At 33.8% G+C, this 27,951-nt stretch overlaps 1 protein-coding gene and 1 non-coding gene across 2 annotated transcripts in view; both read right to left on the bottom strand.

The window, feature by feature from the left end:
- Nucleotides 1–17,365: 17,365 nt before the first annotated feature.
- LOC123665945 (oxysterol-binding protein-related protein 8) overlaps nucleotides 17,366–27,951 on the bottom strand; it is a 47,691-nt gene continuing 37,105 nt past the window's right edge. Inside the window, exons 12-20 of the mRNA XM_045600170.1 lie at nucleotides 27,386–27,482; nucleotides 26,449–26,588; nucleotides 24,528–24,584; nucleotides 23,093–23,218; nucleotides 22,326–22,466; nucleotides 20,673–20,793; nucleotides 19,730–19,772; nucleotides 18,091–18,255; nucleotides 17,366–17,639 (exon numbers count right to left, since the gene is read on the bottom strand). Coding sequence (XP_045456126.1) covers nucleotides 17,402–17,639; nucleotides 18,091–18,255; nucleotides 19,730–19,772; nucleotides 20,673–20,793; nucleotides 22,326–22,466; nucleotides 23,093–23,218; nucleotides 24,528–24,584; nucleotides 26,449–26,588; nucleotides 27,386–27,482 — 1,128 coding nt within the window. The 3' untranslated portion in view covers nucleotides 17,366–17,401. The remainder of the gene's footprint in view (nucleotides 17,640–18,090; nucleotides 18,256–19,729; nucleotides 19,773–20,672; nucleotides 20,794–22,325; nucleotides 22,467–23,092; nucleotides 23,219–24,527; nucleotides 24,585–26,448; nucleotides 26,589–27,385; nucleotides 27,483–27,951) is intronic.
- On the bottom strand, nucleotides 25,006–25,079 carry Trnan-guu. The gene has a single exon. It is a non-coding gene; the product is annotated as a tRNA-Asn (tRNA).

The following is a 27,951-nucleotide window of genomic DNA, read 5'->3' as shown; positions in this document are numbered from 1 at the left end:
AAGTTTCAAGTATCAAAAATGGTTGCGCCGAGTATATTTGACATAAAGGAGGTACTATCATCTCTAGAAAATTTTAATGTTAACTTTAAGAAATGCGATTAAAAATCATTTAAACATAATTTCTAAAATATCTATTTAGCTAATATTATTTTCTTTTGTATTCTTTCTTTTTCAAGTATAAAAATGTGTTTTTTTTTTGAAAATGTAATTTTTATATAGTTATCAATACATTTCTTAAAGGAAAACGATAAAATTGTGTCCTCTATAATTCTATGCCCCAATTTTTTTTAATTTAGAAATATTTATTTTAATTTCTACCATGTTAATCTTATACTTATGAAATTGCTTATTAGTTCGATATTAGCGCCAATATTAGTGTATACAATTAAAAATGTTTGCTAATTTTAATGTTCTATGTTAATTAAAAAAAATGGTGTTAATCTAATGTAAATTATACATACATATCTTTTTATGTCAAAAAAAATTGGAAGCGGCCATTACTGACAAACTAATTTATTTTAACATGGCAACATAAAGTAATTTATTTTAACATGGCAACAAAAATAATGTTTTGGCTTGTTTATTTGATTATTATAATACAATAGGTTATAAGTTTTAATATGAAGTTGAAAAGCACGTGGTACATTAACCCGTTGACTCGTTACCATGGTAACCTGTGAGACAGTTTTCCTATAGTAAAATTAACTTCCATTATAACATGAAACTTTAAATACCTACTAAACAGTTTATGGGTATTGGCATGGATTTTGAGCGCTCGAGTCATAGTATTGCTTTTTTTTATATAACTTGGTCGGCAAACAAGCGTACAGCTCACTTGATGGTAAGCCATTACCGTAGTTTATAGAAGTCTGCAACATCAGAAACATCGCAAGCGCCTTGCCGACCCTCTGTCCATTTCCCCCTAAGGAGCCTGCTCACCTTACTCACCAACAGGAACACGATACTGCTTGAAAACAGTATTATTTAGCTGTGACCTTCTGTAAGGTCGAGGTACTACCCCAGTCGGGCTGCTCCATATTTTGAGTAGGTATGCTACTATGCCCTACCTCAGTTAAATGCTTTCGTACGTCGCAAACTGAAAATAGTTACGTTTAGTAACAAAATAAATATAAAATGCAAAAGAATAGGTAGTACTCACATTATATCTATATCCATAAAATTTTAAATTAAAGTTGAAAGACAGCGCTCAATATCCGTGCCGATAACTATAGTTAATCAAAACTAATAACAAATATTTGTATAAGCCATACAAATGTTTGTTATAATCTGTATTTATTTCTGTTTTATGCTTCCAAGCCGAACAAACACAGATGCAAGGATTTAAGTTCTGTAAAAAGGTTTTATTTAATAAAATTTCTCTTTCTTAATCTTTCATCTTTATTTACGGAAAATTTCCGTTTCAAATAAATTAAGTCTAAAATTAAAAACATTCCAAATATATATATTATCAGCTTTATCATTTCAGATAAGTTTTATTTCAAAATAATGTTGCCTTAGTGTAAAAATCTTTGTTAAGTGTAATATTGCAACACTCGTTAAAATAACATAATATAGTCTCATATATCAATCAGTTATTTACGCACTTACATATATTTATTACATGTAATCTAAATAGAATTTCTTGTCTTTTCTTTTAAATTATAGTAATCATAGTTATAGTGCTTGGTCTTAAAGTAAGACAGCGCCATCTATTGGTAATAGTTGGAAGCAAGCGTCAACAATATACCCATTATAAAAAAAAAGTTTTAAGAACAATTTGAATAAAATTGTCTTTGGTTTAGCTTATTAGAGATTTTTCTGTAATGATGATTTGATGTCATGATGATTTCATTATAGAAACCAGGCCTTGTGGTAGCTACACACATAGGTAAATATTTGAACAGTTTTTTTTTAGAAATATACGAAAACTACTTCATATGTGTATAGCTACCGTAATGCCATTTATTATTATTTTAAATTAATCCGCGAAATTACATTTGTGACTGTATTTAAATATTTGAGGTGAGAAATTATATCATTGATTTTAATCCGCTGTCTATCGACCACAGATAATAAATTTAATATTTAGTGTATAGGTAGCTACGCAGTATCCTACTCTTCTTAATTCTTTGGTTTTAGTTCGTAAAAATACTTCATATTTAAGTTATAATTTGTAATAATTTTATAAGTATATTTGATAGTAGAATTTCTTAGAATTTTAATCTACATATGTTCATTATAATTATAAAATCATTAAATTACATTACTAAACTTAGAATGAAGATAACAAAATCATTTCGACTGAAATAGATGTAACATTTCTAAAAGTAATTTCACTATGTCAAAAATAATGGAAGTATACCAGATTCGATTGAAACCTATTTTGTAGACAAACTTTTTATTATTTAATATAAAAAAAATGCCACAGTTAAAAAAAATATTGTGGCGTACCTATTAGTAGTTTTTCTCCTTTTAACTTTGTTTAATTTAATGTTTATTATTTAATGGCTCTAAAAGCAAATTTAGAAAATTATAATTAGACCTGATTTTTTTTTTAATAAATAAATAAAAAGTTTGCTTATAATAGGGTTACAAAAAAAGTGTAGCGAAATTTAGGAAAAGGAAGTAGAAAAAAACTTTGGAAGTATATTTTTTATAAGATCGGAAAAAATTTTATATCCAGAATTTTGTAGTCTTTGTATTGAAAATATTCCGACCAGTAGCGAATTTTATCGAAAAAGTATCAATATTGGTTGTGTATGATCAGTGACAGTTCATTTTAATAGAAAAAAAAGTTTTTTTTTTTCTTTTTGACAGATACATGAGACGGCAGATTATAACAATCTATATATCTATAATTTTACTTAAATATATATTAACATAACTTTATACGACCTATCTCAATACATAATCTATATGTAAAGAAAATAAAAGACTACAGATAACACAATAAATAATTAAATTAACTTATAAATGTTAGACATGCCATCATTAATAAATTATTTAGTAATTTTTAAAACAATTTGTTTCTACATGTCAAGTATTCGTCAAATATCAAATCTAATGTGTGAAATTCTCGTGTCGCGGTGTTTGTAGTTAAACTCCTCCGAAACGACTTGACCGATTCTCATGAAATTTTGTGTGCACATTGGGTAGGTCAGAGAATCGAACAACATCTATTTTTCATCACCCTAAATATTAAGAGGAGTCCACCCCAATTTTGATTTAATTTTAAAATAAATATATTCTTTATTTTATTATGATTTGGCGTTGAAAAATACATACAACCCTAAATGTTCACCCTTCTACCACCAACCCCTATTATAAAATAGCGTTTAGCGGCAAGACAAAATTTGCCGAGACAGCTAGTTTACCTATAATTTTGACTATACATAATATATATCAAAATATTAAAACATTTATTTGTGATATGTATTTTAAGAGAGAATCAAAATGGCTTACTGGATTTAGAATATATTTGCCTGTAGTGGAGTTTTTTGACTAATGAAACTTAATCTTTTTTCTAAAGAAATCAGGCATTATTTCTATATAGCCCAGTATTATAGTTACTATATTGTATACCTACTGGTTCATGGCTATTGCGCTGACGGTTGTAGATTCAACATGTTACATGGCACATATTTGTATTGGTCATACAATATTTGTCGTTGTCTGGGCGTTTATGCTTGTGTATTGTGTGTTTACAGACCCGACAGTCGAGTGTGAGGTGTTTTTTTTTTTTTTTCTTTTAAATACTATTAAAATGAACTGCATACAAAATCTTTGACTAAATTAATAGTCTTAGCTTTTAATTTTATTTTTAAACTAATGAAGTTTTATACATTCAAGTAGATTTTATTAATTGTAATTTGTTTTATTTTTTGTTATTTCAGTTAGAGTTTTTAGTTGTAGTCGTTCAAATAAGTGTGTATAGTTCTAAGTCCTTAAATGATTTTGTATCAGCTTTTGTAATAAATTTCCTGATGTGAATATATATTTTTTTGTTTTATTTTACCGAAACTCTCTCTGCCTATAACGTTTTTACAATTGTCATGTAATCTTGTCAAAAATTGTATTAACATGGGATACCAAATAATAATTCAAACTATTAAGCGAAATAAAAAAAAATGTCTTTATTTATTTTTGCCGACAGTATCAAATTACATAAATAATTAAAAAAAAAAGTTTACTTGTAATATTTTAGTTTTACAAACGTCATATTATACAGTCGATGACTGATATTACGTTATTTCCGTTATATAATTTTCTTACGGTTGTAGTATTACATTTTTTCAAGCCTGCCGTAAGGAACTTCGTTCCAAAAAGAATTTAATAGCTAAAGCAAGATAAATTTCATGATAAACCACATAAAGTTAGTGGCGCTGGATTTCAAACATGACTAAATTTGTAATAATTGACAGTTATTTTTAAAACAGTGACTTCGGAGTTTTATCGATTCTTCTCTGCATACATTCCGAATCGGCTTTAGCTTAAATTTAATAATAATTAACTCATCAAAACAAATTTAACTTCAATTTGTAAAATGACGATTCAAATGGGCTTATTCAGCCTCCTCTTACTTCCAAAATTGAATTCTGATTTCAATTCAATACCTTGTTACAGAAAAGGTGCCAGCTTCAATCAGTATAAATTATATGCTGAAATATGTTTAGTTCCTGTATCACAATTTGTGATTTTACTCAATTATAAAAAAAAAAACTTTAATCCTAATTAACTATATAAGGACCCTTTATGATATTTCTTTAACTGAGGTAGCGCACAGCAGGAATTTTCTGCTCGAAATATGGAGCAGCCCGACTGGGGTAGTACCTCGACCTTACAGAAGATCACAGCTAAATAATACTGTTTTCAAGCCGTATTGTGTTCCTGTTGGTGAGTAAGGTGACCAGAGCTCCTGGGGGCAACGCGCTTGCGACGCTTCTGGTGTTGCAGGCGTCTATAAGCTACGGTAATCGCTTACCATCGGGTGAGCCGTACGCTTGTTTGCCGACCTAGTGACATAAAAAAGCTAAATCGTGTTAAACTAACGCTCAGCTGTAACGTTGAGTTTCATCTATTATCGTGCAATAAAATGTAAGGAGTAAACTCCAGTTGCGTGTCAGAGCTGAAACACACACTTTTTAAAGACTACTCGCCCTACTGGTTACTCGACTGTCTGTCCGACTAGTTGCCCAACTAGCTGGTGTATTCGTTGTCCAACCCCGATTAGTGGACCCATTAGTCGTCTGTAAAAAGCCCGTAACAGGAATATATAGGAATATATGAAATAACACTTTACGGCAAATAAAAGACACGCTGACAGATTTTTAAGATAAAAACGTAGATACATGAATATAATTGTGTTTGCTCGCAAACAAGAAAAAAACCGACTTCAATTACATCGACAAGTAATACAATGTAAATAGTCGAAATAATTGTGTTTGCTCGCAAACGAAAAAAAAACCGACTTCAATTACATCGACCAGTAATACAACGTAGATCGACGAAAAAATAGTCAAGCAACTACGCGTTATCAAAGATTACTCAAAAAGTAGTTATCAGATCTCGATAAAATTTATATGTGACCACATGATAAACATCAGCTTTCGATTAAATTAAAAAGCATCAAAATCGATATACCCAGTAAAAAGTAATTACGGATTTTCGAGAGTTTCTCTCGATTTGTCTGGGATCCCATCATCAGATCCTGGTTTCCTTATCACGGTACCAAACTAGGGATATCCCCTTTCCAGCAAAAAAAGAATTATCAAAATCGGTACATCCAGTAGAAAGTTATGCGGTATAATACAACGTAGGTCGACGAAAAAAGCGTCAAGTAAAAACGCATTATTAGATATAACTCGAAAAGTAGTTGTTAGATCTCAAATAAATTTAAATGGGACCAATTGGCACACACCACCTTTCGATTAAAACAAAATTTGTCGAAATCGGTCCACACGGTCAAAAGTTCTGATATAACATACATAAAAAAAAAAAAATACAGTCGAATTGAGAACCTCCTCCTTTTTTGGAAGTCGGTTAAAAAATAACAAACGCACTAGTCGTCACTAAGATCGAGGGTTTCCCTTGATTACTCTGGAATTCTATCAGATCCTGGTTTCCTTATCATGCTACCACACCGGGATATATCCTTTCCAACAAAAAAAAAAAAAGAATTATCAAAATCGATTCATAAACGACGAAGTTATCCTCGAACATACATAAAAAATATATATTATACGGTCGAATTGAGTAGCCTCCTTCTTTTTGAAGTCGGTTTAAAACACCATTATCAAACGTATTTTAAATACGTACACGAGTTTCAGTCAACTTCATCATGCCTTCATCATAATCATAAAATTCAATTACGATTTAATCGAGCGTAGTAATTAGTAATTAAGTGGACATTCTGCGAAATGAGGTGATTGTTTTAACGTGTCACTGTACCCGACTTTGAAGAGTCAATATAAAAAATATTTTACAATTAACAATCTTTATATTGACACTTCAATGTCGGGTTGTCTCTTTAAAAAACTGGGATGTCTAGCGCGAACTTGGCCTATGTCCAGCTGTGGACTGCGATAGGTCGAACTAACGATTGATGTATAAATTCAAAATATTCTGGAGCGATTATAAATAAATAAATAAATATTTACACAATACACACACGGTCGTCTGTTCCTAAAGTAAGCAACTTAATACTTGTGTTATAAGTAACAGCCGACCGGTATATAGCTACATTTTTTTTCGATAAAAATACTTATAAATAATACATATATAAATATATAAACAAATATTTATATTACACCCAGACTCGGGGTGGAAATCGAACCCACAACCCTCGAAGCAGAAAGCAGGGTCACTACAAACTGCGCCAACGGGCTAGTCAAATTATATAATCTTTTTCACAAGGAGTATGCTACGTTTTATCACCGAGTGACATAGGCTACAGATATTTTATCGAAAGGTTTATGATACACATCTTTATCTATATAGTAACATTTTTGACGAACAATAAATGACAAAAAAAAATCGAATCACCCTCTAGCGTTTCATTGCTGACTTCTTTCCCTGTGTAGGAGAAGGATCTGAGCTTAATCCACCACGCTGCTCCACTGCGGGTTAGCGGATGTATTCCCTACCACGACGCTATCAGATGTAGGTATATGATAACAAGCGGAACCGTATGCTTAACGCGCTCTCCGAGGTACGGTGGGGAGACTCACAGGGGCAGACAAGCAGACCAGAAATAAATATTTGTATAAACACAAATATCCACTCCGAGCGGGAATCGGTTCCGCAAGTTGCCGCTGTTTAGACGTGTACATAGCGTACGCGCCACTATACCAGAGCGATAGTTAATCACTAAATAATATGAACAGAAGTAATGCAAGACAATTTTTATGTAGATATATACGTCGAATTCGTATAACACTCCTTTACGTGTACTTTTTACGCGCTTGATTATTTTTTAATGTGCTGTAGCATGAAACCCATGAACACGATTGATTTTAGTTTTAAAGTATAAATATTTCATTAAAATGCTAAGGAAATATTTCGTGGTACTAATAATTTCAATTTACGGTAAGTAAAATGAACTAAAATAATTATTTTATAGCTAGGATTTAGAAAAGATCTTCTAATATGGTACTTTTATGATTTTGAAGCAATTACCGTAGCTTGTAGACGCTTGCAACACCAGAAGCATCGCAAGTGCATTGCCGACTCCATCCCCAATCTCTCCCAGGAGCTCTGGTAACCTTACTCACCAGAAGGAACATAATACTGAAAACAGTATTATTTAGCTGTGGTCTTCTGTAAGGTCGAGGTACTTCCGCAGTCGGGATGCTCCAAATTTTGAGCAGGAAATTTCCTGCTGTGTCCTACGTCAGCTTCAAAAATATATTCTAATATCTGCGTTGCTGACATTAACAATCTACGCCATAATGTTTTTCAATAAAAAGTCTCAATTTTTTTTAAATATATTTTGAAGTAAAAACAAAACACTATTTACAAACTGCACAACTTTTAGAGTCTGAGTCTGAAAAACAGTGCTTATTACTCGAATAACCTTTTATTATCTACGATATAATAAGTTTAATATTTCAAAATATTACAGCTGACGCAACTCCTACACTCATATCATCAAAAAGCTTTGCTGAAAACTACAACAGACCTCATGACTGGGACAAACAACGTGAAACACATAAAAGTACTGAAAACTTACAATATAATTTAATTAAAACAGCGTTAGAATATTATATTGGTCAGAAGGATGAATTCATACCAAGTGTTCTTAATAAATGTCTTTATCAAGACAATGAATTAGATGACACAATAAATTGTATTAAGCGCTTCATTCGAGAAAATAAGGAAGGCCAAAAGAGTAATTTAAATCATAACCTAAATGGATATTCATATGAAAATGACTACGATTATAATGACCTAACAAGGTCAGAATTAGGTAAAGATATAATTTCATTTTAAAAAAGTTTAATAGACTAAACAAATATATCATTTAGTTCTTTACCGATTTCTTCAATATAATAATACGTAGGTATTTTACGTACGTCACACGCATTAAATTATTAAAAATCACGTGTTTCCCATTTCAGCTGACACCAAAGCTATGTTTGCACCATCAATCGCATCTAATGGCAATCCCTATATGCTTCAACAAAATAAAAAATATTCTGGACCAGAACTCCAAATATTACAACTTATAAAACAAAAGACGAACGATTTGAAATTAGCGACATTCAAAAGATGTTTTCGACTAAAAAACGATGCCGATAGAAAACTATGTCTGAAAGAAATAGTTGAAAAAACTGGAAGACAGGGAATGGAAGATAGTAATAGCTTTGTAAATGAGTATGACGATAATCAAGATCAAATAATACCGGAAAGATTTGAGATGAAGAAATTCTCCCAAGATTATTTAGACGTCAACGACCTTTTGAGGAGTAATAAGAAAATGGACGATCAGAAAACTAAGAAAAGAATCATATTTAAAATTGTACCAAATGAAAATAAATTTTCTAGATTCGATTACGATTTAACCGGACTGCGAAAATTTAACCCAAAAAAAGACAAGGAAATTGTAAAAATCAATGATAATTCAAGTATTAAGAATAATAAAAAAAGATTTATATTTAAAATAGTACCGGATGAAAATAAATTAGTAAAATTCGACAAAACAAACAATAAAGTCAAAAATATTTTGAGAACACAACAAGATGATTACTATGACTCTGAATCAAGCAGTTCTGAAGAACACGCAGAACCAAATAACGGTAAAATCGATCTTCAAGGACAATCAAATGTTAAAAGTGATTCAGAAAGTTCTTCATATGAAGAAATTAAGATTAAAAAGAAAATTAAGGAGATAGTTGAGCCAGCAGTATATTACATGCAAGGTCCGTCAAGGATGTACGGCGAAGATTCCAGACGACGATTACCACATTTTTTACCAAAAAGATACTATTGGGACGAGGATGATATGAGGGAGTTAAAAAATTTTTGGTTCCAAGGGCCGCAAGGGAAGTATCCCGGGCACTATAGAACGCCGTATTAAAACTTATATTTGATTTATATAATTTTTTTATTTAGAAAACAACAAACTAAATAAAGATATTATTATAATTTTTAAAAATACTTAACTTACTAAAATTTACTTGTTAACGCGGCGAACACAGTACCAAGCTTTTTCCCATGAATATATCCATTAATACAAACTTTATAACAATAAGTAACAGAAAATAATTGTGTTTGCAGACAAACGAAAAAAACCGACTTCAATTATATCGACAAGTAATACAACGTAGTTAGGCGAAAAATTAGTAAAGTAAATGCGCATTATCAAAGATTACTCAAAAAGTAGTTATCAGATCTTGATAAAATTTATATGTGACCACATGATAAACATCAGCTTTCGATTAAATTAAAAATTATCAAAATCAGTACACCCAGTAAAAAGTTATTACGGATTTTCGAAAGTTTCCCTCGATTTCTCTAGGATCCCATCATCAGATCCTGGTTTCCTTATCACGGTACCAAACTAGGGATATCCCCTTTCCAACAAAAAAAGAATTATCAAAATCGGTATATCCACACACCACTTTTCGATTAAAAGAAAATTTGTCGAAATCGCTCCACCCAGTCAAAAGTTCTGATGTAACATACATTAAAAAAAAAAATACAGTCGAATTGAGAACCTCCTCCTTTTTTGGAATTCGGTTAAAAACAGAAATATATAATTCTGCGCAGTCGTTCGAAAGTTATGTCCGTTATGTAGTCTTCTATATATATAAAAATGAATGTTTGTCTATAGTATGCTCCTTTATAGAATCGTAAACTATGCATTTGATCATGTCACGATCTTCAGCAAAGTGTTGTGCATGAGCCCACAAAGGTTTTTATATTGTTACGACCAAAAAAAAGCGTACCAACGCGCGCAGGGTACAGCTAGTTACTAATTAAATTTGTTAAAAATTCATAATGAATTCGAATAAATAATTATTTGTGTTATTCGATATAAATTTTGATATATTTTAGGAAGTCATTACTAAATAACGTCAAACTAATTCTTCCAAGGGGAAAAGTAATTCACTCTTATTTGAATTATAATAACCACACCTTATCTTCCGTTTATCTTGTTTCGAAAATAATTACTCACTTCAGTCTGTAATGTCCCACTGATGGGCAAAGGCAAAAGTCAACCGTTCCAGCGGGAATTGAACCTGCATCTCCGATTGACAGTGTCTGTGCTTTTACGGCCGAACCCAATATTCAATCTAAAGATAGAGATAGGTAGTTATCATCGACTGCTAATAACTAGCTATCTATCCTTTGTAGTTGTCCCAATAATTCGGATAGGGGACTACTATCTCCAGTTAGCTGTAGATAGACCGGCTACCTGAGCTCTTCCTTACATTCCAGTATACGCCGCGTCACAGACGGCCTCAGTTATGTTACACAGATGTTTTGTAGTATTTAAATTTGTCATACAAATTTTATTCATATTAAAGTAATCTTGTTTTATAAAAATATGGACAAATTAATTTTTACACAGACTTTTTAATTTATAATAAATGAAATTATTTTAATATGGAATGCATGGTAAATCTAGTAACGGAACGTTTTAACACGACACGAAAAGACGCTACGAGGCCAATTGAATCGTCGTTTCGTTTGAATTTGTAAATTTTTTTACAAATCAAAATTCAAATTATACAAATCATTGCAAATTATACAATCATTCACCAAATTGTTTGTTTTATTCAAAAGATGAGTAAAGTAAGTATTATTTCACAAGAAACTTATTATTTTTATTCAATTAATTGTTGCAAAAGAGCAATATCACTTGAACTGCTACTTGAACTTGAGTCTGCCATTATTTTTCACTCGAAATTAATTTTATTTTAAACAAAGAAAATACTTTTGCAATTAATAAATCTTAGTTATCCCCCGAAAACTATAGATCGGATATTGTTGTTACTAAAGATAACCAACGTTACTGACAGATAGAACTCTATTATTATTGGGACGCTTACACTGTCATTTTCATACGAACTGTTATCTCTCGTAAGCTATCCTCCCTCTCGTCGATAGACAGCTTTGAAGGATAAGACTGCCTATCGTCGACAAGTTTATTGGGTCAGTAAAATGAATGATAGATAGATATTTCTGTCTCTAGTAGGACATAACCAAAGATAGATTGAATATTGGGTTCGGCCGTTAGCCAATTAAGCTATATTTATGTTTATATTTAAATAGGTATAGCTTAATTGGCTAAAAGCACAGACACGCTTTGGAACGATGTACCCGTTAGATCAAAATTTTTGATATGATGATTCACATTCGGTTCTAAGCGACCGTGGCGCGTCTATAGTGAGTTCCATATATAACTCGTAACTATTCAAAGTTTCATATTACAATGAAAATCTTTGACAGGAGACGACACCATACTATTTTCAATGCGTACGATTTATTTTTGTTACCCACACGACGACCCGCGACCACGCGACCGCGGCGGCATAGTGAGACCTTTAGAGAACGGTCCAACTTAGGTATGATATTAAAAAAAATGTATAGCCCAAGTGCTTCAACTCTTTGGATAATGATTTCTTTCACCCGAACACATTTTTATTTACAATTATATCCTACAAGTTAAAATAAAACAACAGGTAAATTGGGAAAAATATATAATCACTGAATAAAACAACAAAAATATTAACAATCTAATGATTTTTATCTAAACGCGAAATTTACATAAATATTGGCAAACATTTCGAAAAATAAAAACAAAATAAACACATTTATTATCTACAATAAAGTAGGAATTAATACTTTTGATAATGGCTACACCATCGAACGGAACACTACCAAAAGTCTCGACGATAATACCTCTGAGTTCCCATCGAATGGATTTTAGGACTGGCAACACTTTATTTCTAAATTTTACATTAGAATCGCAGCCAAAAAATTATACACAAGGTGAAAAAGAATAATTACAATTATTTATATAACGTAACAAAACATAACTCACAAACTAGGTAGTGATGTCGTTAAGAATATACGCCATTTTGTGTATCGATAAAAATCGTTAAAAATGATTTTATTTAATGTATTTTTATTTAAGTCTAAAATTCAATTAAGTATTGCACAACTTTTTTTCACTATATATTAATCACGCGACTTTGTCTGTACCGTATATGCTTACTAAAGTATAGCCTACGCCATTCAGTGACAGTCAAAATCGTGTAATCCAGCGTGCGAAATCGCGTGCAAAAGCTGGTAAAATAAATAATTCGGTTCAACGGCAAAACAAACTTCTGAGAAGTACATTTTTGGTAATATTTAGTAGAAAATACATTAAAACAAAGCTTTTTACCATTTTGTTCTGGCCGTTAAAACTATCATGTACATCATCAGTTCACAGCAGTGAGTTATGTTTCGATAAAGCCAAGTGTTACTTCTAAAGCTGGCACATACACATTACTCACAGCAATTTAATTACACAGATTTCGTAACAAAAGAAATTTATTTATAATACACTAGGAAAATATCAAAAAAAAAATTACAGTACTTGACAGTATTTCAAAACAATATACCCATCTCTGTCACACTGACAAGATAAACCGAGCGCGAAAGAGACACAGCGATTGTTCCAACGAGTAGCACGTGCCAGCTTTATTACCCATATAGCTATCAGCACGGATATTGAGCGGTGACCTTTACGAATACCTATAGATATTTAGTCGGTACAAATTATATAGCTCATTTTTTTTTTGTTTGCAGCCCTTGCTCTGCAAATTTGACCTCTTAGACTACCCCCACTCCCACTTGCCAGTATACGTCAAACTTTCAATAACCTCCTAACGAACACTAGATTACAAAAGATTTCTCATAATTATTTCTAGATTTAAAAACAACAGAGATTAAAAATTAAATTTATTTTTATTTTATAAAGACATACTCGTCATATCTCGTCACACTAAGACAAAGCCCCCCCCCCCCCTATTTGCTAACGTATTGTATGGAAAAACCCCATAACCAAAGCAATCCCTATTCTCTCGCCGAGCGGTCAACACACGTGCCGATAACTACACGAAATGTTTGGTACATGCTATCGATACATGGCATAAACTTTACCTATCAAAGAATTCTTAGCAATAATGAAAATATGGCTTCGAAACAACGTGCATTATTATTATATTTTTACAATAGAAAATATAATTTCGTTTTATTGTATCCTATTATTAATAAAAAAGGCATATTTAATTTTTTGTGATAATGACAAAACTATATAACTTATATATGTACATCTTCAATACATACATATATTATATATCATTACATATATCATTACATATTATATTTTGATGCGGTTTTCTTTAGTAAATAGTAATTTCAGAGGAAGGTTTATATGTATAATACATGCATATTATAGTAGAGGAACACTGATAGTTTTTGCAACCTTGCGCAGCCGGGGCGGGTCGCTAGTATTATATATTAAGGAGGCATCCATTAATCACGTGACTCGAAAAAATGACGAAATATCACAAAGGAAATGTCTGTTTGAGATATCACGTGTATGGTAATCATTAAACGCGCGATTTCTGAAACAAAAACCAACCCACAAACACCGTGCAACCTTGATATCAGTTTGGACAGTGTTTTCCAAAATTTAAACATTACCTGTATTTAAGGATTCTGAAAATTTTAATATACTGTCTACAGAAAAAAGTGCGTGCATACAAAGTAGTGAAACTTCTTTGGCAAACTAATTTTGAAGTCTCGTTTATATTTATACAAATCTAAAGCTTTAGATTTCCGTTCCAGCGCCATCTAGTTAGTTTGCAATGTAATACTATCGATATTGATATAACAACCTTTGTAGTTATAGTACACGCTAGGTGGCTCTGTTGTTTGACAAAAACGTTGCACATCTTCGTGACGCTAATATTATTATTGCGTTCCATCCCTAAAAATTTTACCCTCATGCGCCTAGAGAAGTTTCACTTCAAAAATATGCGTGATTTTTGAGTCTGGTATCACCAAACGGGGTAGGGGAAGGTTAAAAAAGTTTCTAAATACATCAAGTGATTAATGGAAGACCCTTGAGAGGTAATTTTAAAAGACTAGTAATGCCAACTTTCCCATAATTCCATCAACGAAACATTTAAACGTAAACTCATTTGTAATATGATGTTTATAAAAATAGAGACAAAGTTCAAGTTATGTTTAAGTAATTCATATTACATTAAACTTGGTTTGAAAGTAATTAAATTGATTCCAATACTCAGTTGATACAACTGAAATTTTTTAAATAAAAATTGTCTGTAGAGTTGGTTTATGGACAATAGTTAAACGTGACAATGACATAACAAAACATCTCCTCGGACGCACAGGCCCTTCGAGTGGAAGAGAGATAGATACGGCGCAAGCGAGACATTGAGCGTAACGAGATATTGACCCAATGAGTCATCCTTTTTCGTGCATGCAGCCGACGTTCATCGATTTATTAGACGTTGTCACGTCAAAAAATAATATGACAATATTTTAAAAATCACCTTATGATAAAATTATTATTATTATATACGTAACACCAAACAAAAAAAATACATATTTAAATAGAAGTATACATATGTTTACCCTATATATATATGTTATATAATAATTATTTTTATATAGTTTTGTTCTTACCACAAAAAAAATAAAAAAGTGTTTGTGTACTTATGTACGCACGTAAGAAGTTACACTTCATTGGCTAGCTAACTGCACGTTGCTAACTTCTTCGTTGGCTAGCTAACTCCAGGGTGTCGGTTTTTCGTGACGGTGTGCGCGCGCATCGTAAAAATTTACTCTCCTTATATTTCCCTAACGCACCAAACGAAGTATAACTTCAATTTATTTCACAATCAAGAAAAACAATTAATAAGGAGACAAAAAATTCGAGAATAATATTAATTAATGAAATTGTATTAAATCTTTTATTTTCATACATTACTTCTATGAAATGTCATACACACGCAAGTATGGGATACAAGCGAGAGGCATGACATCAAAGCACATACACTACATACCATTCACTAGATATACAGTTATCGGCTCGGATATGGACCGCTGACCCAACTCTACTTCAACATAGAGATATTAGTGACAACTAAATACTTTCACATTGTATTTATTTATATTGTCGGACTAAACAAAACTATTTGCGACCTCACTCCCAACCAGCGCTCAATATCCGCGCCGACGCTCATACAATAATCAGTCGAGTAGAGGCATCAGTTTGGTCACCAGATAGGTCTACAGCTGAACCTAAACTCCCGCTACTATGTGACTGATGTTTTGTACATATCTCGTAAATGGTATGTATGTGTATGTTAAGATACACTGGGCAAGTAATTTATCATAGATCATATTCGACAGTTTTCTGATTTATATAATACGTGACGGTCCGTTTTACTCGCGTTAACCAGTAAAACGAATCGTTTTTTGAATACATAAATTATGTTCATATCAAAATTCTATCTCTTGGTAAATAGGATAAAAGATAGACACATTTATTTTTAAAAACGGTCCCCACTAGGATTTACATCTGTGTTATCACATGATACACAAGCCGAAACGCTCAGACCATACCAAACATCTGTATGACCCATACAAATGTATGTACTTAGATACGGCGGGGATCGAACCCGTTAGTGTAACAACCAGCATCAACACTAAATTACTTACAAAAAAAAACAATTAAAAATAAATTAAGAGGCCAGTGTAAATTCGCATTTTAAGACATTCCTAAACACAGCATGATAATAATGTATTTTTAAAAGATTTAATACAATTCAATTCCATAATTATCATGTACAGAATATAAATATGGACTTTTTATCTGACAAATAAAAACTTTCATTGATCACTAATTTATATTCCGTACAAAATAAATTTTAATAATTAAAAAAATTATAATATTTATTTTTACATGAAATATCGTAAGCTCAAATTTACTGTTAATTAGCTAAAAATAATTCTTATATATTTGGAAAGCATAGGCATTTATTTTTGACAATACCCTCTGTCTGTTCGTCGCATATTATATGTACATATTTACCATATACAAGGTGTTCGAATCCTAACTGCGTTCATTCAAAGGAGGGGTTTGTGGGTATAATAGAAAACGTTAGACGTGAAAAAAATACTGGTCCATTTTTAAATTGACTGCTTAAACAGACGTTACTTTAATAGAGTCGTTCCGCATGATACCTTCCGTGAGCGCGTAAGCACGGCTATAGTTTACACTGAAAAACATTCTACGAGAAAAAGAATTCGTTTCCATGTGCGGTTCTTAAGTTGTACGCGGCAGTTAGTATTAATATTTCACCTTATCGATTTTTGTAGGGCTAAGAAAAATAATATTGGACAGTTATGTAGAAGTATGTTGCCAGAGTAGCTCGTATATTGAGACAATGTCAAATTTTAAAAGGCGCTAGGAACTTTTTCACGCGGAACGCGATCTATAACACCTACATACCCCCCCCCCCCCCCCCCCCATTTGAAGAAACGCAGTTAGGAGTCGAACAACCTGTATACCAAAATAATATATTAAGTTTTACTTTTAAAATTTAATAATTTAAAGAGGTGATGACCTTATTACTATAAATCGCTGATTTTTTGTGTTAAATCAAAATACTAAGCAATTAATTTCGAACCATTATTATTACATTTCATAATTTTTTCCATACATATTATTTTTATAAATATATCTGGAAAAAAAACAGAAGCGACTAAATTTCAAACAACAAACAGACAGAAAGACACTTTAAAAAATAAAAAAAAAAAACAACGAAAAAAAAAACAATTTGGTCGATGTATTAAATATATTAACTGGCAGCACTCAGTCTTTATGATAGAATATCCAGTTTAGTAACGCTTGCAACACCATCGCTAGTACAAAACCACCGAATATATCCCAGCTGTGGGTGGACTGTGGGACTCTGCCTATGTTCTGTGGTCGGAAGGATGCTCTCTGGGTTTCGGTTAGGGATTCGATATTTTTCGATAACCGTTCGATTGCTACGCCTTGTTCTCGTAGAGACGTGTCTATGGCGTGGAGTGTCTGTTTTAATGTTCGCCTGTAATAATATATTTTTAAAATGTGTCAAGTTTTTTTTTTACAAAAACCACATATGTTGCGCTTACAACGTATAAAAAATGCTTTAATTTAAAAAAAAATACGTTTCAGCCTGTAACACCTCACTGCTTGTAGGAGAAGAGTCATTTTTCATATTTTTTTTTATATGTAACCTTATATATGAAACCTATTTTTAAGAATCAAAGAAAACATTTTTTTTAATCTGCATGTACTCTAAACTTAAATCATCACTCACTACAATTACAATTTTTTTTTTCTATCAAACAACATATCTAAAAAAAAACATTGATATATTTTAGATTGACTACCTTTATTCTAGATTTGGAATAGGCCATATTACATCAAAAATAATTTAACACCTTTAGCTACCCTAAAACATGAAGCTACAACATAGGCCATATTAAATCAAGACAAGAAAATATCAAACTCACGTGGAAGTCTTAGATCTCCTAGCTAAATCTTCTTGACTGTCCGTATCCGAGCGCTGAGCTAGCTCCCGTATCCTGGCTTCACCCGTGTTCCTCATCGGAACGTTTTTGAGGGATGTTATAATGAAGTCATCTTCGTACTCTATCAGCTCATCTGGTTGCCAGGGACTAGAGAAAAAAATAAGATTGGAATATCCAAAAGTGCACGCCTCCATGTTGCCATTATTAGATACTTAATTAATGAGTTTACCACTCATAAAAATATAATTTATAACTTATATAGAATACTAGCGACCCGCCCCGGCTTTGCACGGTTGCAAAAATGATCAGTGTTCCTCTGCTATATATTATGCATGTATTATACATATAAACCTTCCTCTGGAATAACTCTATTTACTAAAGAAAACCGCATCAAAATCCGTTGCGTAGTTTTAAAGATCTAAGCATACAGACAGCGGGAAGCGACTTTGTTTTATACTATGTAATGATTAATGCATTGTTACAGAAAATATAGAGGTTTAAGACTAAGCGCTTCCCATACTTTTCATTTTGTGAGAGAATCGCACAGCCTCCTCGGAGGCGTGCAAGTGTTAGGTTAGGTTATTTAGTTATTTATAGATTAATCCATTTACCTTATACAAATAAATACAACGTGATTTTCACGAATTGGGGGTAGTCTAAAAGCTCACCACATAACCAAGGGGGGTAGGGGGTTAAAGTTGCAAAAAATACCGTATGTGATTTGATGGACGACCCCATTAATCCTAATGTTCCTTAAGTACAGTAAGTTTATTGAGGCAGTGTATAGCAGGAAATTCCCTGTTCAAAATATGGAGCAGCCCGACTGGGGTAGTACATCGACCTTACAGAAGATCACAGCTAAGTAATACTGCTTTCAAGCAGTGTTGTGTTTCTCTGAGTAAGGAGTTCTTGGTCAGGGCCGGGTAGGGTCGGCAACGCGCTTGCAATGCCTATAGTGGTAATCGCTTACCATCAGGTGGGCCGTACGCTTGTTTGACACTCTAGTTTTATAATAAAGTAAATGTGTGTTTATAGTACAGTTAATTATTATTTTTAAACAATAATTAAGATGTATTAATGACCTTATTTAAGATTGAGACACTCCAGTCGGATTTCTCAAGATTTTCGATTAGAATACATCCCGTTGAGCCCTAATTCGAAAAAGCGAGTGTGCTTTAGACCACAAGACTGAAGTAAAGCTTCTTTGGCAATAGGCCTGCGCAATAGGCCTGCACTGTGCCTTAGATGAAACGTAACTGGCTATGAGAGGGAGAGGATGAAAATGTGTGCTCGCACCATTTCTCTTCTCACGCTATCACCGACTTACTCCTCAAGTTAGGCGTGCGTAAAGAAGTTTTACTTCGTACAATTTATTTTTGTGCTACCCACACATTGGAAAATTCTAAACAATTTTTTAAATATCATATCAAAAATCGACCGTTCCAGCGGAGATCGAACCTACATCTCCGACTGATCGTGTCGGTGCTCTAGCCAATTAAGCTATGGAACGATGTACTCGCTAGGTCGATTTTTGATATGATATTAAAAAAATTGTTTAGAAGTTTTACTTGAATAATAATTTAATGCTATTGATGAATAATTAATATTTACGCATATTCACCTCGTGTTCGAATGATTGTATTTCCAACATTGATCTGTTATACCTGGAAAGGAAAAATAACAATTATTCCGTTACCAGTTTAACCGAAGAATAGTATATCGCCATTTTTCTTTCTCAAGAATGCAAAAATCTGTGAGGGTGGGTGAATAAATGTATGTTTGTTACTCTTTAGATTCAGAATAAGACATAGGCTATCGTGTATCCCGATATTCTCAGGCAATAATAAATATAAAGCGGGGGCAATCACGAGGCGTAACGAGTATTTACGGTACAGACTGTAACATCCCACTGCTGGGCATAGGCCTCTTTCTGCCCCTACTATGAGTAACGATCGCTATCAGGTCATTTATGATGACAACCGGGACCGACGGCTTAACGTGTTCTCCGAAGCACGGTGGGGAAACCCACAAGGACAGACGTCTAAACCGGAAAGAAATATTTGTACAAATATCAATACCGTGCGAGAATCGAACCCGCAAAACGTCGGTGTTAACGCGCCTTCACGAACTAATACACCGGAGCGGTTCTGAGCTAGTATGAAGATTAACGTAAATTTCGACACCAGCAATTCATACTAAGCTAACTCATAAAAGTGAACTTTACGATAGAGGCTTATAAAAGGGAAAAACGTGATACCTTTTATATTAATTAAGAAACTTATTTGAAATTTGGTATCTTTAATGGTTAATTTATTCATTGCAATTTCACAATTTTTATTATTACATATAAAAACACATTTGTTCAAGTTGCATTAAGAAAACCAACTTATCAAAAATTCGAGTTGGCGTACTATAAATTGTTAGTGTCGATTTGTGAAAAATAATTTTACTTTGGACAAAAACATTTCTAGGTTAGACAAAAAAATTTCTAAAATAATAGAATTTCTGGGGTGGGATGTGTGATACCAGATCATGGTGCATATCATAAGAGTCCAAATAATTACCTTCTGGCGGGGCGCTTCTGGAGTCCCTGTGAAACAGTCTAGGTATCCAGGGCGCCAGAAGACTTCGGGCCCTTGCCCTCTGGGCCTCCTCGATTATTGTCTTTTGTTCTGTCGCCACAACCTGGAAACCGCATCAAAATCCGTTGCGTAGTTTTAAAGATTTAAGCATACATAGGGACACAGGGATATAGGGACAGAGAAAGCGACTTTGTTTTATACTATGTAGTGATTTATTTATTAGTATATATATACAGTCAACAGCGCTTACAAATATACAGTACAGTTTTTTAGTTCAAAATCACAAACCCACACCATAAAACGATGTGGCGACATCTATCGCGCAATGACGTATGCTACAACGCGCTATCAGAGTTTTGAATGTGATTGAGTATATATACAAGAACCCGACAACAACCGTTGAGGGGGGCAGTAGCCCGCCAGACACTATTCTCATCTAGTCGGAGGATCCTCCCTTTGCAATGGCAGACGTAACTCTTCACACCACGTTCCAGACACCCCCAAAACATAATACTTTAGTAAAATTGACTTACAATGTTACTAAGGTCAAAACTTGGCTGTTTGCAGGTAGGGACTGACTCCTAACCAGAAACCTGTGTTTAGGATATAAAAAATACTGAAGGATTCCAAATGAATGACTAGGACACAATTCTTGCTTAGGCAAAATAAGAAAGTCTGTAACATTCCACAGCTGGGTATAGGCCTCTTCTGTTATCTTAAATGGTTTTGACGTTTCTTTAACTATAAGTCAATAACTACCCGTCAAATCTTCCTCAAATTTAAATGGGACAACGCGACAAGCGTCAGCTTTCGAATAAATAGGAATCAATAAAATCGGTAAACCCAGTAAAAAATTATAAGGAAAAAAAATACAGTCAAAGTGCAAACCACGTTCCCTTTTTTAAGTTGCCTAAAATTTACAAATAACCCGTCTATAACTGTAAATAATAAATTAAAAAAAGCGCGTGTGTGTACTTATGTACGCAAGTAAGAAGTTACACTTCTTTAGCTAGCTAACTTCACGTTGCTAACTTCTTCGTTGGCTAGCTAACTCCAGGGTGTCGGTTTTTTGGGACCGTGTGCGCGCGCATCGAAAAAATTTAATCTAATAATTTTTTTCTAACGCACAACAAGAAGTATAACTTCAATATTTATAAAGAAATAATTTAAAATAAATTTCAAATGTGTAGTTATCAATTCACAAAGCAGCCATTTTGACTGCTTTTGGGCAGGTATATCCTAAGTTTCAATCTTCCTAGTGTAAAATTAACTGCCAAAGAGTTTGTAAAGATTTAGAGGAAACTATCTGACTCGGCAAACGCTGTTATGCCGCTAATAGATATAAAAAAATAGCGGTTGGTGGTGGAAGGGTGAAAATTTAGGGTTGTATGTATTTTTCAATCCAAAAACCATAATAAAAAATAAATATAAAAAATAAAATATTTTTTTTTGTTGTGGGCCACGTTTATAACTTAGTGGTTTTAAAAATAGTTCACGACCGATTCTCAGACCTACCAAATATGTACAAAAATTGTCATAAGAACCGGTCAAGCCGTATCAGAGGAGTTTGGCCCCTAACACTGTGACACGAAAAGCATATATATTAATAGGTATAGAATATATAGTGGAACTGACCTGATCCTCATTGAGTATAGCCTCGGAAACTTTAAGCCAGAGCCTCTGCGACTCCCATTCTTGTTGTTTGTCAATCTTCACAAGGTATCTCGGCAACCTCTGCTCTTTTAGTACGGCGACGTCTAGAAGATTCGATTCTTCCTGAAACGGATAACTTTGTAAAATGCATTTGCATTTAAGTTGCATTTGCTAAAGCCTTCCATTACCACGTGAAAACTCGAGGAGGAGTCCTCGTGTATAATGCAACGTAAGTCGACGAAAAAATAGTCAAGTAAATAGTAAAACACGCATAATTAGATATAAATATGGAGCAGCCCGACGGGGGAAGTACCTCGACCTTACAGAAGATCACAGCTAAATAATACTGTTTTCATGCTGTATTGTGTTCCTGTTGGTGAGTAAGGTGACCAGAGCTCCTGGGGGGATTGGGGATTGGGTCGGCAACGCGCTTGCGATGCTTCTGGTGTCGCAGGCGTCTATAAGCTACGGTAATCTCTTACCATCAGGTGAGCCGTACGCTTGTTTGCCGACCTAGTGATATAAAAAAAAGAAAAACTCGAAAATTACTTTACCGACCTCAATTAAATTTAAATGGGACCACATGACACGCAACATCTTTCGATTAAAAAAAATATATCAAAATCGGTCCAACCAGTAAAAAATTCTGAGGGTGACATAAAAAAAATCCAGCCGAATTGAGAACCTCCTCCTTTTTTGGAAGTCGGTCAAGAAGGAAACCTAAGGCAAAGTAACAGAGCTCCACTCACCCCAGTCTTCTTATCCTTGATATCGATCTTGCCATCCCAGTAACCTTCAATGGTGGCTACCGTGTCTTTACCGCGCTTTATCCGTCCGGATATAGCGTTTGTCTGATCCGCTCCACCGAGAAACGACTGGAAAACAGAGATTGTTTTCTATTTATTTTTATATATAATCTTTATAAGGGACATACATAAAACATAATATTTTATACAATACGCCTTAAGACTTAGAACAAATCAAGGTGATTATTAAGAAAAAAAATTTAAAAAATAGCCTTAGAAGGTACATTTCAATAGAATACATATAAAATAAAAATGATGTGTAATACACACATAACGAATGTCAAAGAGAACATCAACATTCTCCAAAAATTCCAAAAAAAAAAACAAGTCACCGGTAACAAAAGCTAAAATTAATTTACAAATGGGTACACCATAACTTTGGGGGTACGAAGAACAGGGTGTAACGTTCCTCATCCACCATCGCAAAGGATGGATTTTCCGACCAGACGGGTGTTGTGTCTGGTGGGTTACTGCCCCGACGGTTGTTGTCGGGTTCTTATATATATATATATATATATATATATATATATATATATATATATATTTATTTATTTATTTCAATCATAACTTACAACTATCATTACAGGTACTACCCAATTCGATAGTGAAGCAAACATAAATTAACTTAAATAACAAATAACATATAACGCTATCCTTGTGAATTCATTCAGTGTACACGTAAAAATATCTCTGTATATATATATATATATATATATATATATATATATATATAAGACTTATGATAACTTTGATATCGCGATGTAGGATACGTCAGTTTTCTCGAGCTTGTATGTCGCGAGATAGATGCCGTTACAATAATATTAAGTACACTACAAACTCAGGTAATGTACCCATAATATCACCGATGGGTATAGGCCTCTATCTCCATGTAGGCGAAGGGCTGGAGTCTAATCCACCACGCTGCTCCACAGCGGGCTTTGATCCCTTATCTTAATATATTGAAGCTCAGTGAATATATTTAAAAAACGACAGCATTCATATTGCTCATGTGAAATAAGATATACAGAAATGCATTCTAATTTATTACGATTTAATTGGTCAAGGGGCGTGGCTAACCTACTTGGCTATGACTCACTATTTTTAAAATTCAATAGCAAAATAAAAAAATCACTATTTAAGTAAGCAAGTTAGTAGAAACTAGTCCGCCATCTTGGGTATTCCGCCGTGTTCGATAAAGAATGACGTCACAAAGCTACCCATGCATTGTAATCCAAAGAAAACGTGTACATAAAATTTTGAGCTCAAACTGTTGAAGATATATGCTTCAACATTGAGTTGCAAGCTTCCATCCTAACAAACATACATACATATTAACAAGTTATATAAAAGCTTTAAAAAAAAAACAGTTAATACCCACCCTTAATTTAAACTCCACATCTGCCTGATATCCTGTTTCTTGACAAATGATGTGTACCTGAAAGATAAAAGCAATTGTTAAATAAAAAATCTACATACATAATAATTGTGTTTGCTCGCAAACGAAAAAAAAAATCGACTTCAATTACATCGACAAGTAAAACAACTTAAGTAGACGAAAAAAAAAACTCAAGTAAATACGCGTTATCAAAGATTACTTTAAAAAATAGTCATCAGATCTCGATTAAATCTAAAAGGGGACCACATCACAAGCACAATCTTTTGATTAAAAAAAGAATAATCGATTAGCTACACCCGGTAAAAAGTTATAATAAAGTTGACGTTGATATATAAACTCAAATACGATAAAACCTCCTCCTTTTTTAAGGACGGTTAAAATAAAAATAAAAAATAATGAGAAATTAAAGCGTGCGTAAGGATGTTTCACTTTAAAATTAAAAAGAAAAATAAAAACATTCCGCCCCCGGGTGGGCTCGAACCACCAACCTTTCGGTTAACAGCCGAACGCGCTAGCCGATTGCGCCACGGAGGCGACGAGCGGACGAGCGAATTAGAGATACACACTCTTGTACTTGATATGTGTGACGCCTTGAAGCTATGAAGACGAAAAAGCGCGTAGAACGAAACATTTTAAATAATTTTGGAACGAAGTTCCTTACGGCAGGTTTGACATTTGGCTGGGCGAGCGAACTGAAAAAAATGTGATACTAAAACCGTAAGAAAAATATATAACGGAAGTGACGTAATATCCGTCACACGAATGTATAATATGACGTTTGTAAAACTACAATATTACTAGTAAACTTTTTTTTTAATTATTTATGTAATTTTATACTGTCGACAAAAATAAATAGACATATTTTTTTATTTCACTTAATAGTTTGAATTATTATTATTATTATTATGTTTGATTTATTTTATTTTATGGTATTTGTTATTTTCTAAAATACTAAATTTCCTAAATACTTTTATGTACTTAATTAAAAACCAATCAATAAAATTAAGAAAAAATCAAGAACTAGAAAATATATATAAAATTCAACATTTTTTTTTCAAATTGTATTGCTTCTATACTATCCGAAGGAACTTCGTTTCTACCTGGTGTCCCATGACACCACATAATTATTTATATATTTGCTTGCAAGCGAAAAAAAAAACCGACTTCAATTACATCGACAAGTAATAAAACGTAGGTTGACGACAAAACAGTCAAGTAAATACGCGTTATTAGAGATTACTCAAAAATTACTCGTCAGATTTCGATCAAATTTAAATGTACCACATAACAAGCATCATCTTTCGATTACATAAAAAAAATATCATCAAAATCGGTCCACCTAGTAAGTTATGATTGCACATAAAAAATACAATCTAATCGAGAATAATTTCCTTTAGTAAACAACGATACAGTCTGTAACATCCCACTGCTGGGCATAGGCCTTTTTCTCCACGTAGGAGACGGATTGGAGTCTGATCCACCACGCTGCTTCACTGCGGGTTAGCGTATATGTTCCCTACTATGAGTAACGATCGCTTTCAGATGTCTATGATAACAACCGGGACTGACAGCTTAACGTGTTCTCCGAGGCACGGTGGGGAGACATCAGAAATCCGCCAGAGCGATTTTTGGAGAGTAAATAATTGTGTTTGCTCGTCAACGAAGTGGACGAAACTATAGTCAAGTGAATACGCATTATCAAAGATTATTAAAAAAGTAGTCCTCAGATCCCGATCAAATTTAAATGAGACTTAAAGACAGGCAACATCTTTCGATACAAAAGAAATCATCGAAATCGGTCCACCCAGTCAAAAGTTCTGAGCTGACAAACATAAAAATATCCTATCGAATAGAGAGGCTCCTCCAGTTCGGGAAGTCGGTAAAGAAACAAAACGCCGCCCACCTTCCCGCCCAGCTCCATGCTGAGCGTGCCGATGACCAGCCCCTTGCAGTGCGCGTAGGGCGCGGTGGTGAGGTACGCCTCGCCCCAGTTCAGCAGGTGGACGCGGGCGCAGCCTTCCAGGATCGCGGACGTCGAGTTGCCTGCAATACACACAAACATCATGATCATCATCATCATCATCATCATCATCATCATCATCATCATCATCATCATCATCATCATTGGAAGAATTGGAGGTAGGGTCGACGACGCGCTTGCGATGCTTCTGGTGTTGCAGACGTCTATTGGCTACGGTATTCGCTTACCATCAGGTGAGCAGTACGATTGTTTTGCCACGTTTATAATGTAAGAACAGTACATATTAGTATTTTTGAATATCATATCAAAATTTGACCGCTCCAGCGGGGTTCGAACCCGCGCCTCCGACTGACCGTGTCGGCGCTCTAGCCAATTAAGCTATGGAACTATGTACCCGTTAGAGCGAAATTCTTGATATGATGATTTTTATTTTAGGTTTAAGCGACCATGCTAGTTTTAATATGTAAATTTTTTTTTTTTTTTTTTGTTACCCACACATTAGGAATTCTAAACATTTTTAGCATGGTGTCATCTCCTGTCAAAGATTTTCAGTGTAATATGAAATTTTGAATAGTTACGGGTTTCTGTAAAGAGCTCACTATAGACGGCGCCACGGTTCGCTTAAACCGAATATAAAAATCATCATATAAAAAATTTCGATCTAGCTAACATTGTTCCGTGGCTTAATTGGCTAGAGCTCCGACACGGTCAGACGGAGACGCGGGTTGGATCCCCGCTGGAGCAGTCAATTTTTGATATGATATTCAAAAATTTTTAGGATTCCCAATGTGTGGGTCCACAAAAAACAAAAAAGAAATCGTATATATTAGTATTGTACCCTCCGACCCCAATAACATACCATAAAACTTGGACCTCGCTAGAAGACTGCCCTCTATGACGAAACCCTCTTTCCTATTCGATATATAAAAAGCGGACACCGGTGGGTGATGGGATACCTGGAAAATAAAAAAGTTTTGTTAAATACATATTTTACTAAGTTGTTACGGCAGTAAGAATATAGCCACACCCTCTCTTCCGATGGGTGTCGTTAGAGGCGACTAAGGGATAACACAGTTCCACTACTACCTTGGAACTTAAAAGCCGACCGATGGCGGAATAACCATCCAACTGCTGGCTTTGAAATACACAGGCCGAAGAGGGGCAGCAGCGTCTTCGGTGCGATAAAGCCAGTACTGCGGTCACCAACCCGCCTGCCCAGCGTGGTGACTATAGGCAAAACACATGAGTTCACGCCATTTTTGGCGCGAACTTTTAGAGGCTTATGTCCAGCAGTGGGCTGCGATAGGCTAAAGTGAAATATGTACTATCCTATATTAAACGTTTCGTTTTGCTCAAACTAGCAATTGCTCTGGTGAAGTGGTGCGAGAAATCGCCTAAAAAGACGGTTCGGAGCGGGAGCTCGGG

The sequence above is a fragment of the Melitaea cinxia genome, chromosome 25, assembly GCF_905220565.1.
Source record: "Melitaea cinxia chromosome 25, ilMelCinx1.1, whole genome shotgun sequence".
NCBI classification, from domain to species: domain Eukaryota; kingdom Metazoa; phylum Arthropoda; class Insecta; order Lepidoptera; family Nymphalidae; genus Melitaea; species Melitaea cinxia.
This window is presented reverse-complemented; position numbering and strand designations above follow the sequence as displayed.